Raw genomic sequence first — 18,590 nt, 5'->3', positions numbered from 1 at the left:
AGAATCTGAAAAAGAAGTTATGTATATATGTAAAACTGCATCACTTTACTGTACACCTGAAATTAACACAACATTGTAAATCAAGTATACCCCAAAAAAATAGAGCAAAATAAAACGGGGGTGTAAATGACATTCTTCTCAATTTTGTTTTAGTGAATCTATATTTTTACCTTCTGTAACACCCTTGTTGAAATTCACATGATGTGAATTTACATAAAAGGCAGCCACGTGGCATCTGCCCCTACCCTACCATGCAGGCATATGTGTGTGCATGGGTACATGCGGTTGCTTCAGTTGTGTCTGACTCTGCAACCCTGTGGATTTCAGCCTGCCAGCCTCCACTGTCCATGGGATTCTCCAGGCACGAATACTGGAGTGGGTTGCCACGCCCTCCTTCAGGGGATCTTCCTGACCCAAGGATCGAACCGAAGTCTCTTACATCTCCTGCATCGGCAGGTGGGTTCTTTACCACTAGTGCCCCCTGGGAAGCCTGCCTCACCATCCCCCACCCCTGGCCATAAGCTCCTAAGAACAAAATGTCCTCTTCCTATCACCCCTTTCCTCCCTGTGGGGGTCCCATGCAGGGTGTGTGGCAGGCACTCAACACACACGTGCACACACACACACACACACACCCCCAGTGATCTGAATGGAGGATCTAAGAGCAATTTAGGAAGGAAAAAACTTCAACTGTAGCCGTGGTGATTTCAGAAAGATGTTGGTGCTTTCTGATTACAAGGAATATTGAACGCTGCAACTTCTGGTAATTCTGCAGTCTTTTTCCCTGAAACTCTGCGAGTTTGTTTGTTTTCTAACAGCTATTCATGTCAGATGGCATAAAGACCCAGTCAGGCAGGAAGCACAAGGAGGGAGCAGAAAATATTCCCAACCTCTTTCCAAACTTAGGATCCAGGATCTGAAATTTCCTTCTCTACAAAGTATGTGCCTTTTTTTCCCCCCCAAAACTGCACCAAGCTCTAAAAATTCACATGTCACCATGGCCTCATAACTTAATAAACCACATCAAAAGCATTTTGCAATGATGCTTCTTCCTCTATGAAACCTGAAGCCATAAGTGGACCTGCTATTAGGCGGGTAATTAAGCCGCTCCCTGGGCCCAGTGGATATGCATTCAAGCTGCCAAAAGATGATGAAACTCATGCCTTCCTCAGTGGGATCCTTGGGGCCTGACTCCCATGTTCCCCCAGATACCTTGCTCCAACAATGAGTGCAGTCAGGGAGATACCAGCATGTGAAACTCGGTTTCAAGCACACTCTTTCAAAACCCAACCGACTCCAGCAAGCAGCTTACCAAATAGCCATGGGGGAGACCAAAAACACAGCTTTCCACTGTGCTCCTGAGGAAAAACCAGCCAATGTAGTCACAATGCTGCCTGCCTCAGCTGGCCTCTGAGAAAGCAAAACAGACCCTACAGATGCCTGTCTGACCCTGTCCATCTCCTCCCCTGCATCCAGGCAGAGCTCTGCTTGGGTAACTGCTCTCCTCCACAGGACTCCAGGGCTGCATCCTGATGGTCTATGCCAATCACCAGGCTCTTAGGTCCCCAGCCTCTGCCAAAGCATCACCCTTTGAAATCCCAGATAGAAGAAACTTCTCTAGTTTAAGCCAGTTCCAGATGAGTTCTGTCACTTGCTAAGGAGATGCCTAATTAATGCAATGAGAAACAAAAGCTCTAACACTGCATGTGTGTGTGTGTGTGTGTGTATGTGTGTGCATGTGTGTGCATGCACATGCATGCACTCAGTCACCTCAGACTCTGAAACCTCATGGACTGTAGCCCACCAGGCTCCTCTGTCCATGGGATTCTCCAGGCAAGATACTGGAGTGGGTTGTCATATCCTCCTCCAGGAGTTCCTCCCAGCCCAGGGATCGAACCTGCATCTCTTGTGTCTCCTGCATCGGCAGGCAGGTTCTTTACCACTGGTGCCACCTGGGAAGCCCAGTCTAATACTAACAGATACTAATATCTATGGGTGCCCCATGCTAGTTACCATGATAAGTTTTTTTCATGAGTCATCTCATATAACCCTCTCCATTTTGAGGATATAACTCCCATCTTACAGATGAGGAGATGACACTCAGAAGGATTTAATAACCTATCCAAGGGGGTCCACAACATAGATGCTTGTGTGAAGTAAGAAAAGGTGAAACCTCTCAGAGGGGAACACACCATTTGCTGGAATGAGATTTCAGGATCTTTGTGCAAACTGGAGTAAGGGGCAGACACAGATCCAGGCCAGGAGGAATAACTTGGGAGTAAGGTAGGGGCTAGACTGAAGCCCGTTTCCCTCCAAAGCTAAGTGACTTTGTGCAGGTCATATCTGCATACCTGAACAGGGTACCGATGACCCGACTTGGATGTCATACAAGCAAAACTGGCATCTCCTGACCCCAAAGCCTTTTGACCAGTGCATCAGTGAGGGCCCAGCCAGAGAAATGGAGCCTACAGTAGGAGATAGAGACTTATTGTAAGGCAACAGCCTACATGGTTTTGAGGGGGGCTGGCTGGGCAAGCTTGAAATCCACACGGCAGGCTGGAAATCTTATCCTTATGATCTTTCACCTCTTTGGATGAGGCTCACCCACATTATTGAGGATAATCTCCTTTACTTAAACTCAACTGATGAGGAATTTCCTGTGGTCCAGTGGCTAGGACGGCACTTCCACTGCAGGGGTCATGGGTTCAACCTCTGGTTGGGGAACCAAGATCCTACATGCTATAATATAGCCAAAAGAATAAAATAAATAAACTCAACAGATGGTGAACTTTGATCACTTCTATTAAAATACCTTCCTAGCAGGTTTTTCTGCAACCTCTGGATGCAGGTTTCATTGAAAAGCAGGGGATGCTAGCTTGGCCCAGTGGACCAGTAGATTTCAATTTTGCCCAGCCAGCAGCCCTCAAAACCATGTAGGCTGTTGCCTTACAATAAATCTGTATCTCCTACTATAGGCTCCATTGCTCTGGCTGCCTCTAATTGATATACTGGTCAAAAGGTTTCGGGGTCAGGTGATTGGAGACCCCAGGTTTGCTTCTATGACATCTGAGTGGGGTCATTAGTACCCTGATCAGGTGTGCAGATGTGACCTGCACTCAAGTTGACCATCTCAACCACCTGCGATTTCTCTTTTTGCTGTGTCACAGGCATTGGGCTGCTAAGGTCTCTGGTCATTCCTCTCCATCTGGGGGGGTGGCCCAGATTTGCCTGGCTTCCCCTTCTTGTCCCAGTGTAATTAGTTATATGGGACACTAATCACACATAAACCAAGCCCTGCTAGCGTTTTTTTCGTTTTGTTTTTTTTTTTTTTAACCCTCCTGGAGGATCTATAAAATCTATTCCTTCCTTCCCATCCCATCTTGTAAGCTCTGGCATCTGGCCTCTTCTGCGTCTACTATCAGAGGCTGAAGGGCAATGGAAGGGAGTGATGGGGAGCCTGGCTTCAGGGTCTGCTTGAGGTCTTCAGTCTTCTGTCTGAGTGACTTAACCTCTTGGAACTTTAGTTTTCTTCTCCGCAGAATGGAGATAACAATAGTCGCAACTAAGTGGGGTTGTAGCCAGGATGAAAAATGTCAGAGTTTCTAAGGGGCTGAGAACAGTGCCTGGCCAGTGGCATGTATTCAATAAGCAGGGGTCACCATGGTGATCGGGAAGTTGAGGATGCTTCTCTGGCTCACTCACTTCCTCCTGGTCCAGGCGGCATCTCTCCAGCCTTAGTTCTTGTGATGCAGCCATCCAGAGCCTTCCATCGCAGAGGGCATCTCAGGACGGACCGGTCCTTCCCACTGCCTACATACAAGGGAACAGGAGGGGTGAGGTTCCTCAACATCTTGAAATTATTTTCAATTTGTTAATATTACCTAGTCTTTCAAGAATGAAGGAAAAATAATATTTTCTAATATTCAAGAAAAAAAACTGAGGCTCCTCTTTCAGCTGCAACCTCAGGGCCAATCCAGCTTTCTGAGTCCCTCTTCAGCATGTAGATAGGTCAGGAGCAACTTCAGCATCTCCAGCCATCAAGAGGGGCACGGCCTTTAGTGTAGGATATCAGTGTGGAAAATAGTCACCCTTAGAATTATTGAAAAAACATGCATCAGGCGTGGTTCTTGGTTCTGGAGCTGCAGAGAGGATTGAGTTTGGAAATTCAACTTCAAAATTAGATTTTGATCAGTATAAAATAAAAAGTTAAATAATTTAAATATCTCTTCAAAAATATTAGATTTTGTATATGTATATGGATTCATGTATGTATATTTATATTATATAATTAGATTACATATATAATACATGTATATTAGACAGAAGAAGAGAGAGAAAGGGAGACAGACCAGCCAGCAGACAGAACTGTCAGAACAGAGAATCTTTATTCTTCAAGTCACCATTCTCAGCTACGAGAACAGGCACAAAGAACTTCCCAAGTGTTATTTTAGAGAAAAAAAAAGGGGGGGGGTTTGAAATGTATGCAGGGACAGAAAAACTATCTTCTCTACCCTATTCTGGACCTTAGAGAAAAATGGGATTTTGCATTTGAATTGTCATTTACAACGAGGAGAGCAGAGCAGGTGATCTGAATGAGTTTCTTTTCTTGCCGTGAAATACACAAGGGAAACTTGAACTGTTTCTGAAAGCAGCAGAAATTCATCATGAGTTTCAGATCTAGGCTGGAGGGAAAGGAGAAGCAGCCGTCCTGGAAAGAGATCTGCGGCAGCTGAAGGTGATTCCAGGGGGAGGAAGGGACTCCGCAGCTGTGTAGCCAGGCCCATCCCCATCGTTGCTTCCAACTTGTCAGCTGCTTATTCCTGGCTAAATTCAAGGAAGAAGCAGGAAGCTATGAGTGTTAGCAGTTCAGTCTGGAAAGAAAAATCCTCGTAAGTGGAGGATGCTCGTAATGGATGCTATTGGCAAACCATCTTCCCTTCGAACCAGTGAAAACAAAAGAAGAATTTAACAAAGAAAGTCAAAAGGCAACTGTCCAGAGAGTTTATACACCGGCTAATCCCAGTGCCGGACACTGTTAGAAGCACTTCATGAGTTGCCTCACTTAATCCTACCCCAGATCTTATAAAGGAGGTGTTGGTATTATCTTCATTTTATAACAAAGTTCAGAGAGGTTAAGTAACTTGCCTGAGGTCACACAGCTGAAGACAGGGGTAAATCAACCCAGGAACCTCCCACGTGGTGTTTCCTCCACTTTTTCTTCACTGTTTGTGACCCTAAAGAATCCCTTCAAATGCAAGAAAGTGGAACATCAAGATGATAAGCAAGTGGCCAATGCCTTCCAATTCAGGAGGAAAGGGAAAAGGCCATAAACCAGGCCTTTATCCTTTTACTGGGCGCTGACATGATAGCCAAACAGGGCCTTTTCCGAGAGTCCTGAGTTTCTGTGCACCAGAGGCAGGCAGGGCGGTGGAGAGAGTACAGAGCCCACTGCCTGGTTTTAAATCCTGACTTTGTCCCTCATCTGCCATATGGCCTTGGCAAGTTACTCTTAGACTCCCACACTTCCGTTTCTCCTCTCAAAAATGGGAATCTTCCTACAACCTGCTTTATGGGGTTACATGAGTCATTTCACATAAAAGGCTTAGAACACTGCCTGGCATGAGTCAAACGCTCAGTTTCCACTCTTATTAGCACTTCATTGTGTTTAGTCGCTAAGTTGTGCCCAACTCTTTTGTGACCCCATAGACTGTAGCCCGCCAGGCTCCTCTGTCCATGGGATATCCCAGGCAAGAATATTGGAGCTGGTTGCCATTTCCTCCTCCAGGGGAAATTCCCAACCCAGGGATCAAACCCATGTCTCCTGCATTGGCAGGTGGATTCTTTACCACTGAGCCCCCTGGGAAGACCTAGCACTTAATTGACATACGATTGTTGGCTTGTATTATTTTAGTTCTGACACGACATGTCATGGACCCCAACCCCTGCTCACAAATGTTATGCCCTGTTGTATCCTTGATGGTGTTCTTGCCTTCCATTGCTGCTCTCCTGCCATCATTGTGACAGCCGCTGTGAACCCAGCGCTTGTTGACATAGCTCTAAAAGCCTCCTGGTGTATTATAGCAGCATCCTCCCCGTGCCCTGTGAGGTTGCAACCCCACTGGTGCCCATTTTTCAGGTGAGAAGACTGAGGCATGGTGACAGAAGGGAACTCTCCCTGGGTCGCCGGGCTAGAACTTGGGGGTAGGGATTCAGACTCCAATCTTACAGTCACCACCACTGGTTAGGGGTACCCACAATTTGGGCCAAGTGGTTTCAGATTCAGCCGATGTCAGGGCGAAATCAGGAGGCTCTTTTTCCCTTTTTTAAAGGCAGGACCAGGCTTCTGAGTGCCCCTGCTTTGTCCCTGAAGGGAAGGTTTCCTCATCTTATCTGCCTCCCTCACCTGTGCAGGGGCAGCAGCCTGGGGTGGGGCGGGGGGCAGAGCTGACCTCTTTCTTAGCATCCCTCCTCCAGACAGGCGCAATGAAAGGGTCCCAGGGTGGAGGCGCAAAGCAGAAAGGAAACAGATGGGAAGGTGAGTAATTAAATCAATATATACCAAACAGCCAAGGGAGAGGGAAAAAGAAGCAAAGTAATTATGTCCAAAAATGAAGTTTGAGCTCGAACATCGTGCATTCATTTCCAAAACACTGTTTCTTAAAGCTGTTTGGAATATAAATGCAAAACAAAATAAAACACACCCCCTGCCAACACACGTATGCACACACACATACAAGAATGCTCTTTTGTTTCATTTTCCTGGAATGCTGTGATTTTTCTTCCCGTAGACTTCTTCCCCCTTCCTCCCCCCTCAAAGCAGCTCCTTACAGAATTACAGGTTTAAGTACTTTTGATAGGGGCCAGTTCTGTCAGAGGCAAAGGGTCAATTTGTTTGTATTTTACAGCAGACATGTGCTAAGCCTTTCCTATATTTTAAACAGATAATGTCCTTGTAATTTGGAAGCACTTACATGGAAGGCGGGCTTTGTCCCCTCTTTCAGTGTGTGTGTCGCTCTTGCCCGTCTCTGTTGAGATGAAAAAGAAATACTGTATCTTTAAATTAGGAGGCACTGAATAATGAATCTTGGGCAGTGAAAAGGCTAATGCCATGTGGAGGAGAAGGAGTTTAATCTAATTTAGTTGGAGGGTGTCTGTCTGCAGTGTTGTTTTTTGGAGTGTGGGAATAGAGGGGTAAGCTGTCCCCTTGAATGGTCCCTCCAGCGCCAGAAGCAGTGGGGAGCCGCGTAGACGCCAGTGATCCAAAGCCGGGCCTTGAAAGGGGGATTAGAGACAGGCTGTGATTTGCAATTCACACTAATGCACCCTGTGGAACCTTTGGTAATATTTCAAACCACATTTCAAGGGAAGTGGCCTTAAAATCGCTGCCTAAATTGTATTGGAGCAACAGAGGACCCTCCAGTCATCCGTTTTATGATGTGGATGCTTTTCTGTTTGTTTCTTGCCGCCCCGCCCCCACCCCAACATCCTCCGTCGAGTGTTTTTAGGTGGAATGAAAAACTTTGTGCCCGGTGAATTTGCCGCAGCTTGTGTGGCTTCTGGGGTGGTACACGCTGTGTGTGTTTTCTTTAGTAAGTATCCCTTCGGATGACCAAAGGTATTTTCTCCTAGGAGAAAAATGTGGGGTGGGGGTAGGGGGGAAAGAGCACGCCTGCTTGCTTGGAAAACAGAATTCTCAGTGCCTGTTTTTTTTTTTTCCCCCCTCCTAAATCTCATAATAAGCGTCTGCACAAACATAACCCAAGATGAAATCGGGGGAAAAGGCATGTTTTGGTATCAGAGATCCCTCTACATGTCAGACCATTATTAGCATCGCATTCTTACTTGAAAGGAGAATCGGAAAAGTGCTGATGAAATACAAATATTGATGATAGTAGAGGATAAAAGAAGAAACATCAGACTCATTTTACCAGATCATCAAACGCCAATGTGCTGAGAGAGATGCTCCAAGCAAGAGTTCCTAGAAAAACAGAGATCACCTGAACCACTTTCTACCTTCAACCCTACAACACGCTTCTCTTTCTTTTCCTAAGCTGTGCTGATAGTCTACAAGTTTACTCTTGTAATTAGCTTGTAACATGCTAAGTCTATGGTTTAATTTTTCTCTACCGCTGAAAGAGTCAGTACTTGTTATCTTAAAGAGATTACTGTGGGTTTACTTGAATCTCATTTCAGAACATCTCACACAGTGCTCATCATTTCCACTGACTATAACATTTTAAGAGGAAATACAACTTTGATTTTTAGCAACATCCCTGTTAAGGTCTTTTCGACTTTGGAATTTGCTAGGTGATGAAACTCTGCCTCTCTCTCAATCTCCTTCCATCCAGAAATACTTAGCTCTCGGTCAAAATACTGCCTGACTGATGAAATCATGTTCCTGTTCAAAAACCTTTTTCTTTTTCTGGGCAAACATTTGCAAGAATTTGAAGGTAGTTAATGTTTAAGAGTGTCTCTCCCATATACATATATTTTTAGATAGTTGGTGTATAAAATATATATATATATATATTCCTTATCCTTGCATGTTATTTGAAATCATGTTTAATTATAAAGTTTCATTAAAAACCTTTGCTCAAAATTTTAGAGGCCTAATAAGATTTCCATTAATTTAAACATATCACCATTCCCACGACAGCCCCAAATGCTTTCTTTTCCCCCTTTCATCCATGGTTAAATATGTAAATAAAATGTCTAAAGTCATTCTTCAAAGAAGACAAAAGAAAAAAGAGCTGAGGGGAGAGACAGCCATAAAATTCCTCCCAATTCTCCATAACATTTGCCAGAGGGGGGCCAGTTGCCAGCCAGAGCTGAGCAGCAGGGAACCCCGCCGCTCCTTAGAATCACACATCTCAAATCCCACACACAGGAAAAAAAAAATAAAATAAAATATCTTTTCAGCTGGAGCCATCAAAAGGGCCTTTTCATTTATTAGTTACAGAGTTATCTTGCAGTTGGTGATTTCTCAGAGCCCTCATTTTTCTATCATAATGTCTATTTGTTGGTTTCCATCTCAGCTGGGCAGAGAGAAGCACTTCTGCAGACATTTTTTTTTTTCTTCTAAAAAAAGGAGAGAAGAAAGCAATCTGAAGTGGTTATAGCGAAAATAATGGGTCTGAACATGGCTGAATTAAAACAGCACATAAAAGATCAATTAGGAGATGCTTTCTCAAATAGCTCACACCCCTGGCTCTTGGTATTTGGCACTGTCAGTGACTCTTCCCCATGTCTATTTTCAGAGTTTCTGAGGGAAGGAAAAGAAAAGGAAAAAGAAGGAAAATGATGTCCAAGGCAGGAAACTGGCAAGAAAAATTCTGGAATCTTTTTAATGAAAAGGTTCGGAAAATAGCTCACTAGATTAAAAAAAAAAAAAACACAAACACAAAAACAAACACAACTATCTTAAGAAAAATGACAGCCTTTAAAAAAAAGCATCTCGGAGAAACAATCCAGCTGAAGGCAGCTTGTTCTGACTGCATTAGCGTTTATTTACCTCGACCCTATCCCTGACACTTTTTTTTTTTTTCCCCACTTTCTACCTCACCCCCCCACCTCCTCCAACACCTCACAGGGAGATCCAGGGACACTAATTCAGTGCCGGGTGCAAATTCCCAGCCTCGTTCTTCTCTGTTTGCTGAATGGATGGATGGATAGAATAAGTGGGTATGTTTTAGGTTTTGAGTTCTCCCAAGTTTCTTATTAGATGTAAAATCAAACGACTTGTTTCAAACAAAAGCCAATATTCTAAAAAAGCCTTTTCAGAGGAAGGGCCCCACTTCTGCCACCGCTGACAAAAAGCTTCCCAGGGGACGAGCGACTGGCAGGAGCATCTCCTTTCTGGGCGCTTCCTAGAAATAACCGGGCAACCCGCAGCGCCAGCGGCTCCTGCAAAGGAGGGCGGGGGCAGGGGGGTGGGGTGCGGTGGGAGTGGAGAGAGCAGCACCGACCGCCAGGGATGTCTGTGCGAACCGCACATCCCTTCAGAGTGCTAACCTCAGAAAGGAAGGAAGAAAAAGGAGACTCCTGCGCACAGGACCGGCTCCTGTGACCTCTCCTCCGGCTCGGTTAAGTCCTCCAACGGACCCGTCTATGCGTGGTCCTGGGAGTTTCAGGGAAACTTTCAAAGATTCCGACCTCGAAAGCGTCTAAGAGGAGAGAGACCCGGCCACCTCCGAGGGGTACTGTTTACTGAAGGGTTAATACGGGAAGCCAGGTGAAGCGCTTCTTTGGAAGTGGGGCGTGGGCGTCCGCGCCCACCGCGCCCGCCCAGGTTCGGGTGTGTGTGGCCTAAGTGACTCTGTCCCGAACTCGCCCCCATCCGAAGGGCGTGCTCTAAGGACACTGGGCCGGGACACTCCTTCCCCACTTTTTAAGAAAACTGAGCGAGGCATGGGCGCCTCCCCTTTCCCGGGGAGTTGGGGACCCTCGGAAAGAGCTGACTCAGCGCCCTCCCACCTCCAACTCCGCAGCATCCCGCGGGTCCGCAGTCAAAGAGGGAGCAGGCCGGGCAAATCACTCGCCAAATAATATAAATACCCGACGAGCGAATGACTTCCTATAATAAATAAACTCAGCCGCCTAGAAGAAATTACCAGGCCTGCCTGGCGCGAGGCCCCTCAACTCAGCGGCTCTGGTGGGGGCGGGGGGTCACCCTTCTACAAACCAAGCCCCCGGCTTTCCGAGGCCGGGGGTTAGGGGGGGTGGGACCTCAGAGTCCCAGGAAGCTGCCCGCCCTTCCCCCTCCCCGCCTTCTCCGCGGAGACCTCGGAGCAGCGGCCCTAAAATCTAGATTCCCAGAGCCCCTCCTCCTGCCCTTAGCGCTTCTCTTTGAAATTTCAAAGAGACCCCCCTCCCCGGAGCCGGAGCCCCGACGCAGGCCTGGTAACTCTGCAGCCTCGGGAAGATGCGGGCAGCTTTACAAGCTAAGGGGCCACTTTATGGCCGAGGCCATAAAACGCAAATCCCACCTCGCTTTGAAAGCTCCCTCGGCCCGGGACCCACCATAAAAATCAGGGGAGATAAGCCCCTAGCCTGACTTGGACCAGCCCACCCCTTCCTCCGGCCAGTCTCCGAACTTCCAGTAACCCCGGCGCCCTTGGGCTGCGGGGGACGAGGCCGGGGGCGCCCCGAGAAAGGGAGCGCAGGCGGGGAGGCGACGGGAGGCCAAGTTGGAGGCTGGCGCAGAAGGCGAAGGAGCCGCGGGCTGGACGCACCAGAGGGCGGCGACGCGGGGCCGGGGGCCGGGGCGGTGGCAAGATCTGGGGGCCGGGCGCTGCGCTTTCTCATGCAAAGCAGCGGTGGGGCGGGGCGCGCGGCCCGGGGGCGGGGCCTGTCAGCGCTCTGCTTTTTCCCACTTTGCCTGTTTGCGATACTGCTCAGCCCGGGACCGGACTCCGAACGGCTGCGGGCCGAGCCGGGCCGAGGCCGGCGCGGGGAGGGCGGAGCCGCCGCGAGTCGCCGGCCCCGGTGCGCCCGCGCCGCCCGCCCTCTCCGCGCGCTCCCACGAGAAGCCAAAGTTTGCGGCGGCGGCGGCCGTGAGTTGCAGCCCGCGCCGGGTCGCGCGCCGAAAGCTGCGGGGCTCCTCTCGCTTCCCGGTATTGTTCGCAAACTTTGCTCCTCTCTTCAGCGGCTCCACCTCGGCGGAGGCGGGCGCGGAGAGCGGGGCCGGGGGGCGCTGTGCGCACCGCTCGGGCGGGGCTGGGCTGGGCAGGGCGGGCATGGGCGGGAGCCGGAGCGGGGACGAGGAGCCGGGGCCGGCAGCCCGAGCCTGGGAGCGGCTGCTCTGAGGGCGGCGGACCTCCCCGCCGGGGCACCTCCGACGCCACCATGCAGCGTCCGGGCCCCCGCCTGTGGCTAGTCCTGCAGGTGATGGGCTCGTGTGCTGCCATCAGCTCCATGGACATGGAGCGGCCAGGCGACGGCAAGTGCCAGCCCATCGAGATCCCGATGTGCAAGGACATTGGCTACAACATGACCCGCATGCCCAACCTGATGGGCCATGAGAATCAGCGCGAGGCCGCCATCCAGCTGCACGAGTTCGCGCCGCTGGTGGAGTACGGCTGCCACGGCCACCTCCGCTTCTTTCTGTGCTCCCTGTACGCGCCCATGTGCACCGAGCAAGTCTCCACCCCCATCCCCGCCTGCCGGGTCATGTGCGAGCAGGCCCGGCTAAAGTGCTCCCCGATCATGGAGCAGTTCAACTTCAAGTGGCCCGACTCCCTGGACTGCAGCAAACTCCCCAACAAGAACGACCCCAATTACCTGTGCATGGAGGCGCCCAACAACGGCTCGGACGAGCCCGCGCGGGGCTCGGGCATGTTCCCGCCGCTCCTAAGGCCGCAGCGACCCCACAGCGCGCAGGAGCACCAGCTGAAGGATGGGGGGCCGGGGCGAGCCGGCTGCGACAACCCGGGCAAGTTTCACCACGTGGAGAAGAGTGCGTCGTGCGCGCCGCTCTGCACGCCCGGCGTGGACGTGTACTGGAGCCGCGACGACAAGCGCTTCGCGGTAGTCTGGCTGGCTGTCTGGTCCGTGCTCTGCTTCTTCTCCAGCGCCTTCACCGTGCTCACCTTCCTCATCGACCCAGCGCGCTTCCGGTACCCCGAGCGCCCCATCATCTTCCTGTCCATGTGCTACTGCGTCTACTCGGTGGGCTACATCATCCGCCTCTTTGCGGGCGCCGAGAGCATCGCCTGCGACCGGGACAGCGGACAGCTCTATGTCATCCAGGAGGGCCTGGAGAGCACGGGCTGCACCCTGGTCTTCCTGGTCCTTTACTACTTCGGTATGGCCAGCTCCCTGTGGTGGGTGATTCTCACCCTCACCTGGTTCCTGGCCGCGGGCAAGAAGTGGGGCCACGAGGCCATCGAGGCCAACAGCAGCTACTTCCATCTGGCTGCCTGGGCCATTCCGGCCGTGAAGACCATCCTGATCCTGGTGATGCGCCGGGTCGCGGGGGACGAGCTAACCGGCGTCTGCTATGTGGGCAACATGGACATCAACGCCCTCACCGGCTTCGTGCTCATCCCCCTGGCCTGTTACCTCATCATCGGCACTTCCTTTATTCTCTCGGGCTTCGTGGCCCTTTTTCACATCCGGAGGGTGATGAAAACGGGTGGGGAGAACACGGACAAGCTCGAGAAACTCATGGTGCGGATCGGGGTCTTCTCCGTGCTCTACACGGTGCCGGCCACTTGTGTGATTGCCTGCTACTTTTACGAACGCCTCAACGTGGAGTACTGGAAAGTCCTGGCCACGCAGCACAAGTGCAAAATGAACAACCAGACTAAAAACCTGGACTGTCTGATGGCCACCTCCATCCCGGCGGTGGAGATCTTCATGGTGAAAATTTTCATGCTGCTGGTGGTGGGCATCACCAGTGGCATGTGGGTATGGACATCTAAGACTCTGCAGTCCTGGCAGAACGTTTGCAGCCGCAGGTTCAAGAAAAAGAGCCGGAGAAAACCGGCCAGCGTGATCACCAGCAGTGGAATTTACAAAAAAGCCCAGCATCCCCCCAAAACCCATTTGGGGAAATATGAAATCCCTGCCCAGCCTCCCACCTGTGTGTAAATGGGGCTTGGAGGGATGGCAGGATTGGAAAACTTTCCCAGAGAGGATTCAGTGGCTGTCAGAGCCAAAACATGGTGCTTTTCTCTGTTGGTTGGTTGCTTGTTTTTTTGTTTTGTTTTGTTTTTTAATAAAAGTAAAAGAAAAAAAAATAAAAAGTTTTTACTCTGAAATTCAGGATGCTGTGATACACTGAAAGTCCAAATGTATTTAAAGGGTATGGTTTTTGTCTTCCACGAAGGAGAGCCCTCCCAGTTAAATAGCCTCTTGTGTAACTAATTTGTGGTAGCATAGTTGATTCAGGCCCCCAGAAGAAAACTTTTGTTTAGAACTTTCTATAAATATACATCTGTATGTTTGAGTTGGCTTTGCTATCCATTTACAAATCAGGGAAGAGATAACTTCTTTGCAAATTAAAGAGCCTCTGCTGAGTTGCAAAGAGGGAGAGAGAGAGAGATGCCATCTCTTGCAGGCTAGCCATCCCAGGGGCCCACCCTCAGAAGGCTGCTTGTAGACAGCAACTACTGTGCAAACAGGAAGAAAGAGAAGGCCTGACAGCTCAGCACGCTCCAGTGGATGTGGAGTCCCTTAAAATAGACTCCAGCCTCCACAAATGGGTCTTTCTCCCAGATAGAAACTTCCATCTAACCTCATATTGGTACAGTGCCAACGATGTGCAATACATTTCTTTTTCTTTCCATAAAAATCAAAAGAGAAACAAGTATTTTGCTGTAGTAAAGACAACAAAAGAAGTATGCTAACAAAAGAACTAAGGGGCCCAGCCCTCAGAACCCTTTTAGTTTTACAGTTTGTGGCTTTTTAATGGAAACCAAGCCTATGTGATACACGTTTGGACTGATTTGTAGAAGGGTGGGGGTGGGGGGGGGGCGGAGAGGGGAGAGGGATGATTCAAAAGTGCCCAAAGGGCTTATTGACTCTTTCTATTATTAAACAAATGGTTTCCATGAATAGACCCCAGAAGCCTGTCTACAAAAGGTGGAGTTAATTCTTCTCACCAGGAGGTGCCAGGAAAGAGTGGTCTTGCTGGTGTCTATTTGTCATATATGATATTTTTCATGCCCCACTATTTTATTAAAAATAAAAAATGTTCTTTAGTTTGGTGCTGGTCCCTTGTGTGTTGTGACGGGACCCTTCTCTGAGTGGGAAGAACAGAGAAAACTTTCTCCCTCTGTTTACTTTTCATGCAAATCCCGAGTGCATTTCTGTCTACAGATCATTGGTTATCTCTGTGAAATGGCAAATGGACAGATTCCAAAGTGGGCAGAATGATTTAATTTCAGGCTGCAGAGGAATTACATGCAGGAAGTGGGTATGGTTGGAAGTTGCCTCTGACTCTCGGTGGCAGGATGCAAGGGCCGCCCAGTTTTAGCCCAGTTCATTAAACAGCATCTTGGATATTAAGCATGGATACAGGCTTGTGCCCCTAGACTAGCGTCTGGAGAATGGATCTAGCCAATTAGGAGAATTAAATCAGAGTAGGGCTCCGTCGACCTGCTGAAGTCCAAGTGTACAGAGAGATAACGGTATACAACCATCCAAAGTATGCTGGTTTCCCACAAACACCTGGACACATTTACAATACAGATTGTAGATCAGGATAGGATAAAATAATCTGCTAAGGGTGGTGAGTCATTAAGGGGAAGCTAATCAGCTTTGTGCTTCATTGTGCTTGCTTCTCCTCCGGTGTTTGCTGCCTAAGTTGTGTAGCTGTAAAGATTTGAAGTGAGTCAGAGTCAAGCTGGTCTGGGGCACAGCTAAACTCAGGTTCTAACCAGAAGGACCCAAGGGCAGAGTTTGGACCAACTGCCGTGGGAATCTGATAGAACAAACCCAGCCATCCCTGGGTCATCCTGATGTCAAGCTCCAGGCTGAACAAAGACCTCTTAAGAATTTGGAGCATTTATTAACACTTATTAATGATGGACAGAAGCCTGCAGTCAGGGTATCTTGTTTCCTGAAAATGGTGTTTCGGAATGAAGCCTGATGACCCAGACCATCCTTGCATCAACAAAACTAGAATTGAACAATGGTCTAAATAATTTTTTGTGAGGTGTGGGATGGGAGCGAGGAGCATGGATGATTTGGAACCAAGTTCGAGAAACACCAAGTAGGTAGGTTAAGTAATTTAAGGTAAAATCCAGAATAGCCTTCAGTACATTAAAAAAGAAAAAAGGTTTTTAAAAAATATGTTCACAAGTAAAAACTTCTTTGTTGATTGTTTCCAACAGATCTTGAAAATACTAAAGACATTTATGTACGTGTGTATGTATGCTTGCCTTGCTCCCTTTGATAACTCTTAGGAAAAATAAAAATGACATTTCTGGAATAGAGCTTGAGAAAGTCGAGAAAGATAACTATCGGAGCACTGTGGTGAGTGTCTAAGCTGGATATGAGCTTAAAATACTCAGTTCTAAAATCATTAGACTATTCAGTGGTTTTGGGTCTGCCCCTGTTCAGGTGTGTAGGCTTCGGACGGTATTCCCAAAGAAAACCAAATTTAAGAGCATCCACGAGTGACTTTGCTGTTGTTCTAGAGTGTATTTCAGTGCGAATTTATCCCTCAGACTACAGTGACTTTGTTTACAAATGTCAGCGGGTTTTACCCTTTCCTTGGGCTTGGAGCATTGGGGTGCCTCATCTCCCAGTGGTAATTACAAGTAGCAGAGATTTTTAAGTAAACTGCGCACTCTCTCTAGGACTGAAATCTGACCCTGGGTCTCATACAGGAGGTGAATTTTAGGAGAAGCATCCAGGCCTAAAAGTTAGAAAGCAGCCAAAGCATCCTGCTAGCCCTTGGATTCTCCAGCTCAATGAAGGATTTCCAAAAGAAATGTTGACTGCCTTCATTTGGAGATTTCTCAGCGTCAGAGACCGTGGCCTCAGCTCCAGGAAAATGGAAATCTATCTTGGGTTACAGATCTGAGGGGTGACATCTTGGTTAGAAGAGCCTCAAAGAATGTGATGGCCAAGGTCATGCTGCCATCCACATCCATCCATTCCTTCCCTCATTCATTTCCTCATCTACATATCAGATCAGCGTGCCTGCGTGCTCGGTTGCTCAGTCATGCCCGACTCTTTGCAACCCCATAGATGGTAGCCCACCAGATTCCTCTCCATGGATTTCCAAGGCAAGAATACTGGAGTGGGTTGTCATTTCCTACTCCAGGGGATCTTTCTGATCCAGGGATCAAACCCGAGTCTCCTGCATTGGCAGGCAGATTCTTTAACCACTGAACCACCTGGGAAGCAAACATCTCACTACCTAATAAATGCCAGAGTCTGGGAGACAGAGAAGCAGGCTTTGGCTTGGAGAAGTTCACAGCCTGGTTGAGAAGACCTGCATAGCTATAATAGGAGCTTGTGTGTGACATGTATTTCTATTTTGTGTCATGGAGGCCTCTTGAAATTCACAGAAGGCAGAAGATTCAAGACATATAATTTCACAGCACGGTGAAATTGCAGGGAACTGTTGATGGCTAGAGCAGAAGTTATGAACGGGTGAGGACCTAGACTGTGCCCAGCACCTAGCAGGAGGCCTCAGAGTCGTAACAGTAACTGTTGATACAACAATAACAGTGATAGTCTGTAGCAGACCTTTCAGAACACTTCCTGTATGCTGAGTGCTTGACAGGGACTGTCTCTTTTAACTGCCAGGACAATTCAGGTAGGTACTCCTATCAGCCCCACTTTATAGATGAGGACTGCAAGGCACAGAGAGGTTATGTAAACTCCCAGGGTCACACAGCAAGTAATTAGAGCACGGGATAGGAACGGGGTAGTCTAATAGGTCCTGGAGCACTGGTTCAAAAAGTGATGAATGAATGAATGAATGATAGCACTTTATACCAGTTACCATGCTAAGCACTTTACATGTATTCAATTCTTTAGCAAATTTTGGTGGAGCTATTCTCATCCCCCGTATCAGATGAGGAAATTAGAGCACAGATAAGTCACTTGGCCAAGGCCACAGGGGTAGCAGGCAGGCAGCCCAGAATGTGAACCCTGGCTGTGTGCGTCCAAGCCTGCCTCTCTGACCATTAGGCCCTCCTACCGCTCTCAGTGGTTCTGAGGACTTTGCGTGAACCAGATCATTTCATCTTCACAGCAGCCGTCCATGCCTTTGCTGCAAGCAAAAGAGGCACAAGATCACATTGGCAAAGTACAAAGCTCCCTTTGCCAGCGTGGGAGAATGGAAGAGCAGAGGGTGTGACAAACTGCCTTTCTGCAATAGTCCCCAGAGTGAGCTGAGGACACAGCAGTGGGGATGAGAAAAGGGGGTAGACAGAGAAGCAGCAGGGCTTGACTTCACACAGAGAAGGAGCAAGAGGGAAGGGATGGTGAGGGAGGACCGTGTTTCTGACTCTGGTGGGGACCAGGGTGAACATCACTGAGACAGGAGGAAATAAACAAGGGGATGGCGCGGGCCTGTTGGTGGAGAAGGAAAGATGAATGCAGCGTAGACAATTGGTGCCTGAGGGTCTCTGATCCTTCCAGGTGGATAAGGTTGGTCTGCAGGCTGTGATGGGGGTGTTGCATAGGTGGGTGTCCAGAGATGGTCAGAGTTGCAGGAGAGGTGAATCAGGTGGTGGTGGGGGGGGTCTCTCCAGGGACAGAGGAAGGAGGAGGACAGAGCAGGCTGCAGAGGGTGCCTGAAATGAGTCCATCCCCTTAACCACTCAGGCTCCAGTTCCTCATTTTTAGAGGAGAAGGATTGAAGGAGATGATGTCAATAGTCTTATCCAGAGTCCATATATGTGATTCAGACAGAGATAAGGGAGGGGTGTGATTAGGAGGGTGAATGCCTGAGACCCCTCCTCTTTTACCCTGGGGCACTGCCTCTTTCTCTTTAACCCTTGGGCCAGCCAAGCAACAGGAACATGAGCACCACAGGCTGGCATTCGTTAATCCCTGCACCTACTGAGTTGCTGCTCCAAGACCGAAAACCAGAAAACAAAAATCAAGAAGTATTCTTGAGGCAATAG

The 18,590-nt window shown here is 48.8% G+C and overlaps 1 protein-coding gene and 1 long non-coding RNA gene across 4 annotated transcripts; one reads left to right on the top strand and one right to left on the bottom strand.

The window, feature by feature from the left end:
- Positions 1-2,784: 2,784 nt before the first annotated feature.
- LOC129630050 (uncharacterized) lies at positions 2,785-8,527 on the bottom strand. 3 transcript variants are annotated; one of them, XR_008703482.1, is made up of 4 exons: positions 7,843-8,527; positions 6,972-7,025; positions 5,142-5,245; positions 4,289-4,820 (listed from the first exon to the last, which is right to left on the bottom strand). It is a non-coding gene; the product is annotated as an uncharacterized LOC129630050 (long non-coding RNA). The 3 variants fall into 3 exon arrangements; XR_008703481.1 differs by lacking the exons at positions 4,289-4,820; positions 6,972-7,025; positions 7,843-8,527 and adding exons at positions 2,785-3,806; positions 6,256-6,393; XR_008703480.1 differs by lacking the exons at positions 6,972-7,025; positions 7,843-8,527 and adding an exon at positions 6,256-6,393 and having other exon boundaries at positions 4,290-4,820.
- Positions 8,528-11,844: 3,317 nt separating this feature from the next.
- Positions 11,845-13,760, top strand: FZD10 (frizzled class receptor 10). The gene has a single exon (XM_055549891.1). It carries the CDS (start codon positions 11,845-11,847, stop codon positions 13,588-13,590), a length of 1,746 nt encoding a protein of 581 aa, XP_055405866.1. The 3' UTR covers positions 13,591-13,760.
- The last annotated feature ends 4,830 nt before the right edge of the window (positions 13,761-18,590 follow it).

This window comes from Bubalus kerabau, chromosome 16, assembly GCF_029407905.1.
Source record: "Bubalus kerabau isolate K-KA32 ecotype Philippines breed swamp buffalo chromosome 16, PCC_UOA_SB_1v2, whole genome shotgun sequence".
NCBI classification, from domain to species: Eukaryota; Metazoa; Chordata; class Mammalia; order Artiodactyla; family Bovidae; genus Bubalus; species Bubalus kerabau.
This window is presented reverse-complemented; position numbering and strand designations above follow the sequence as displayed.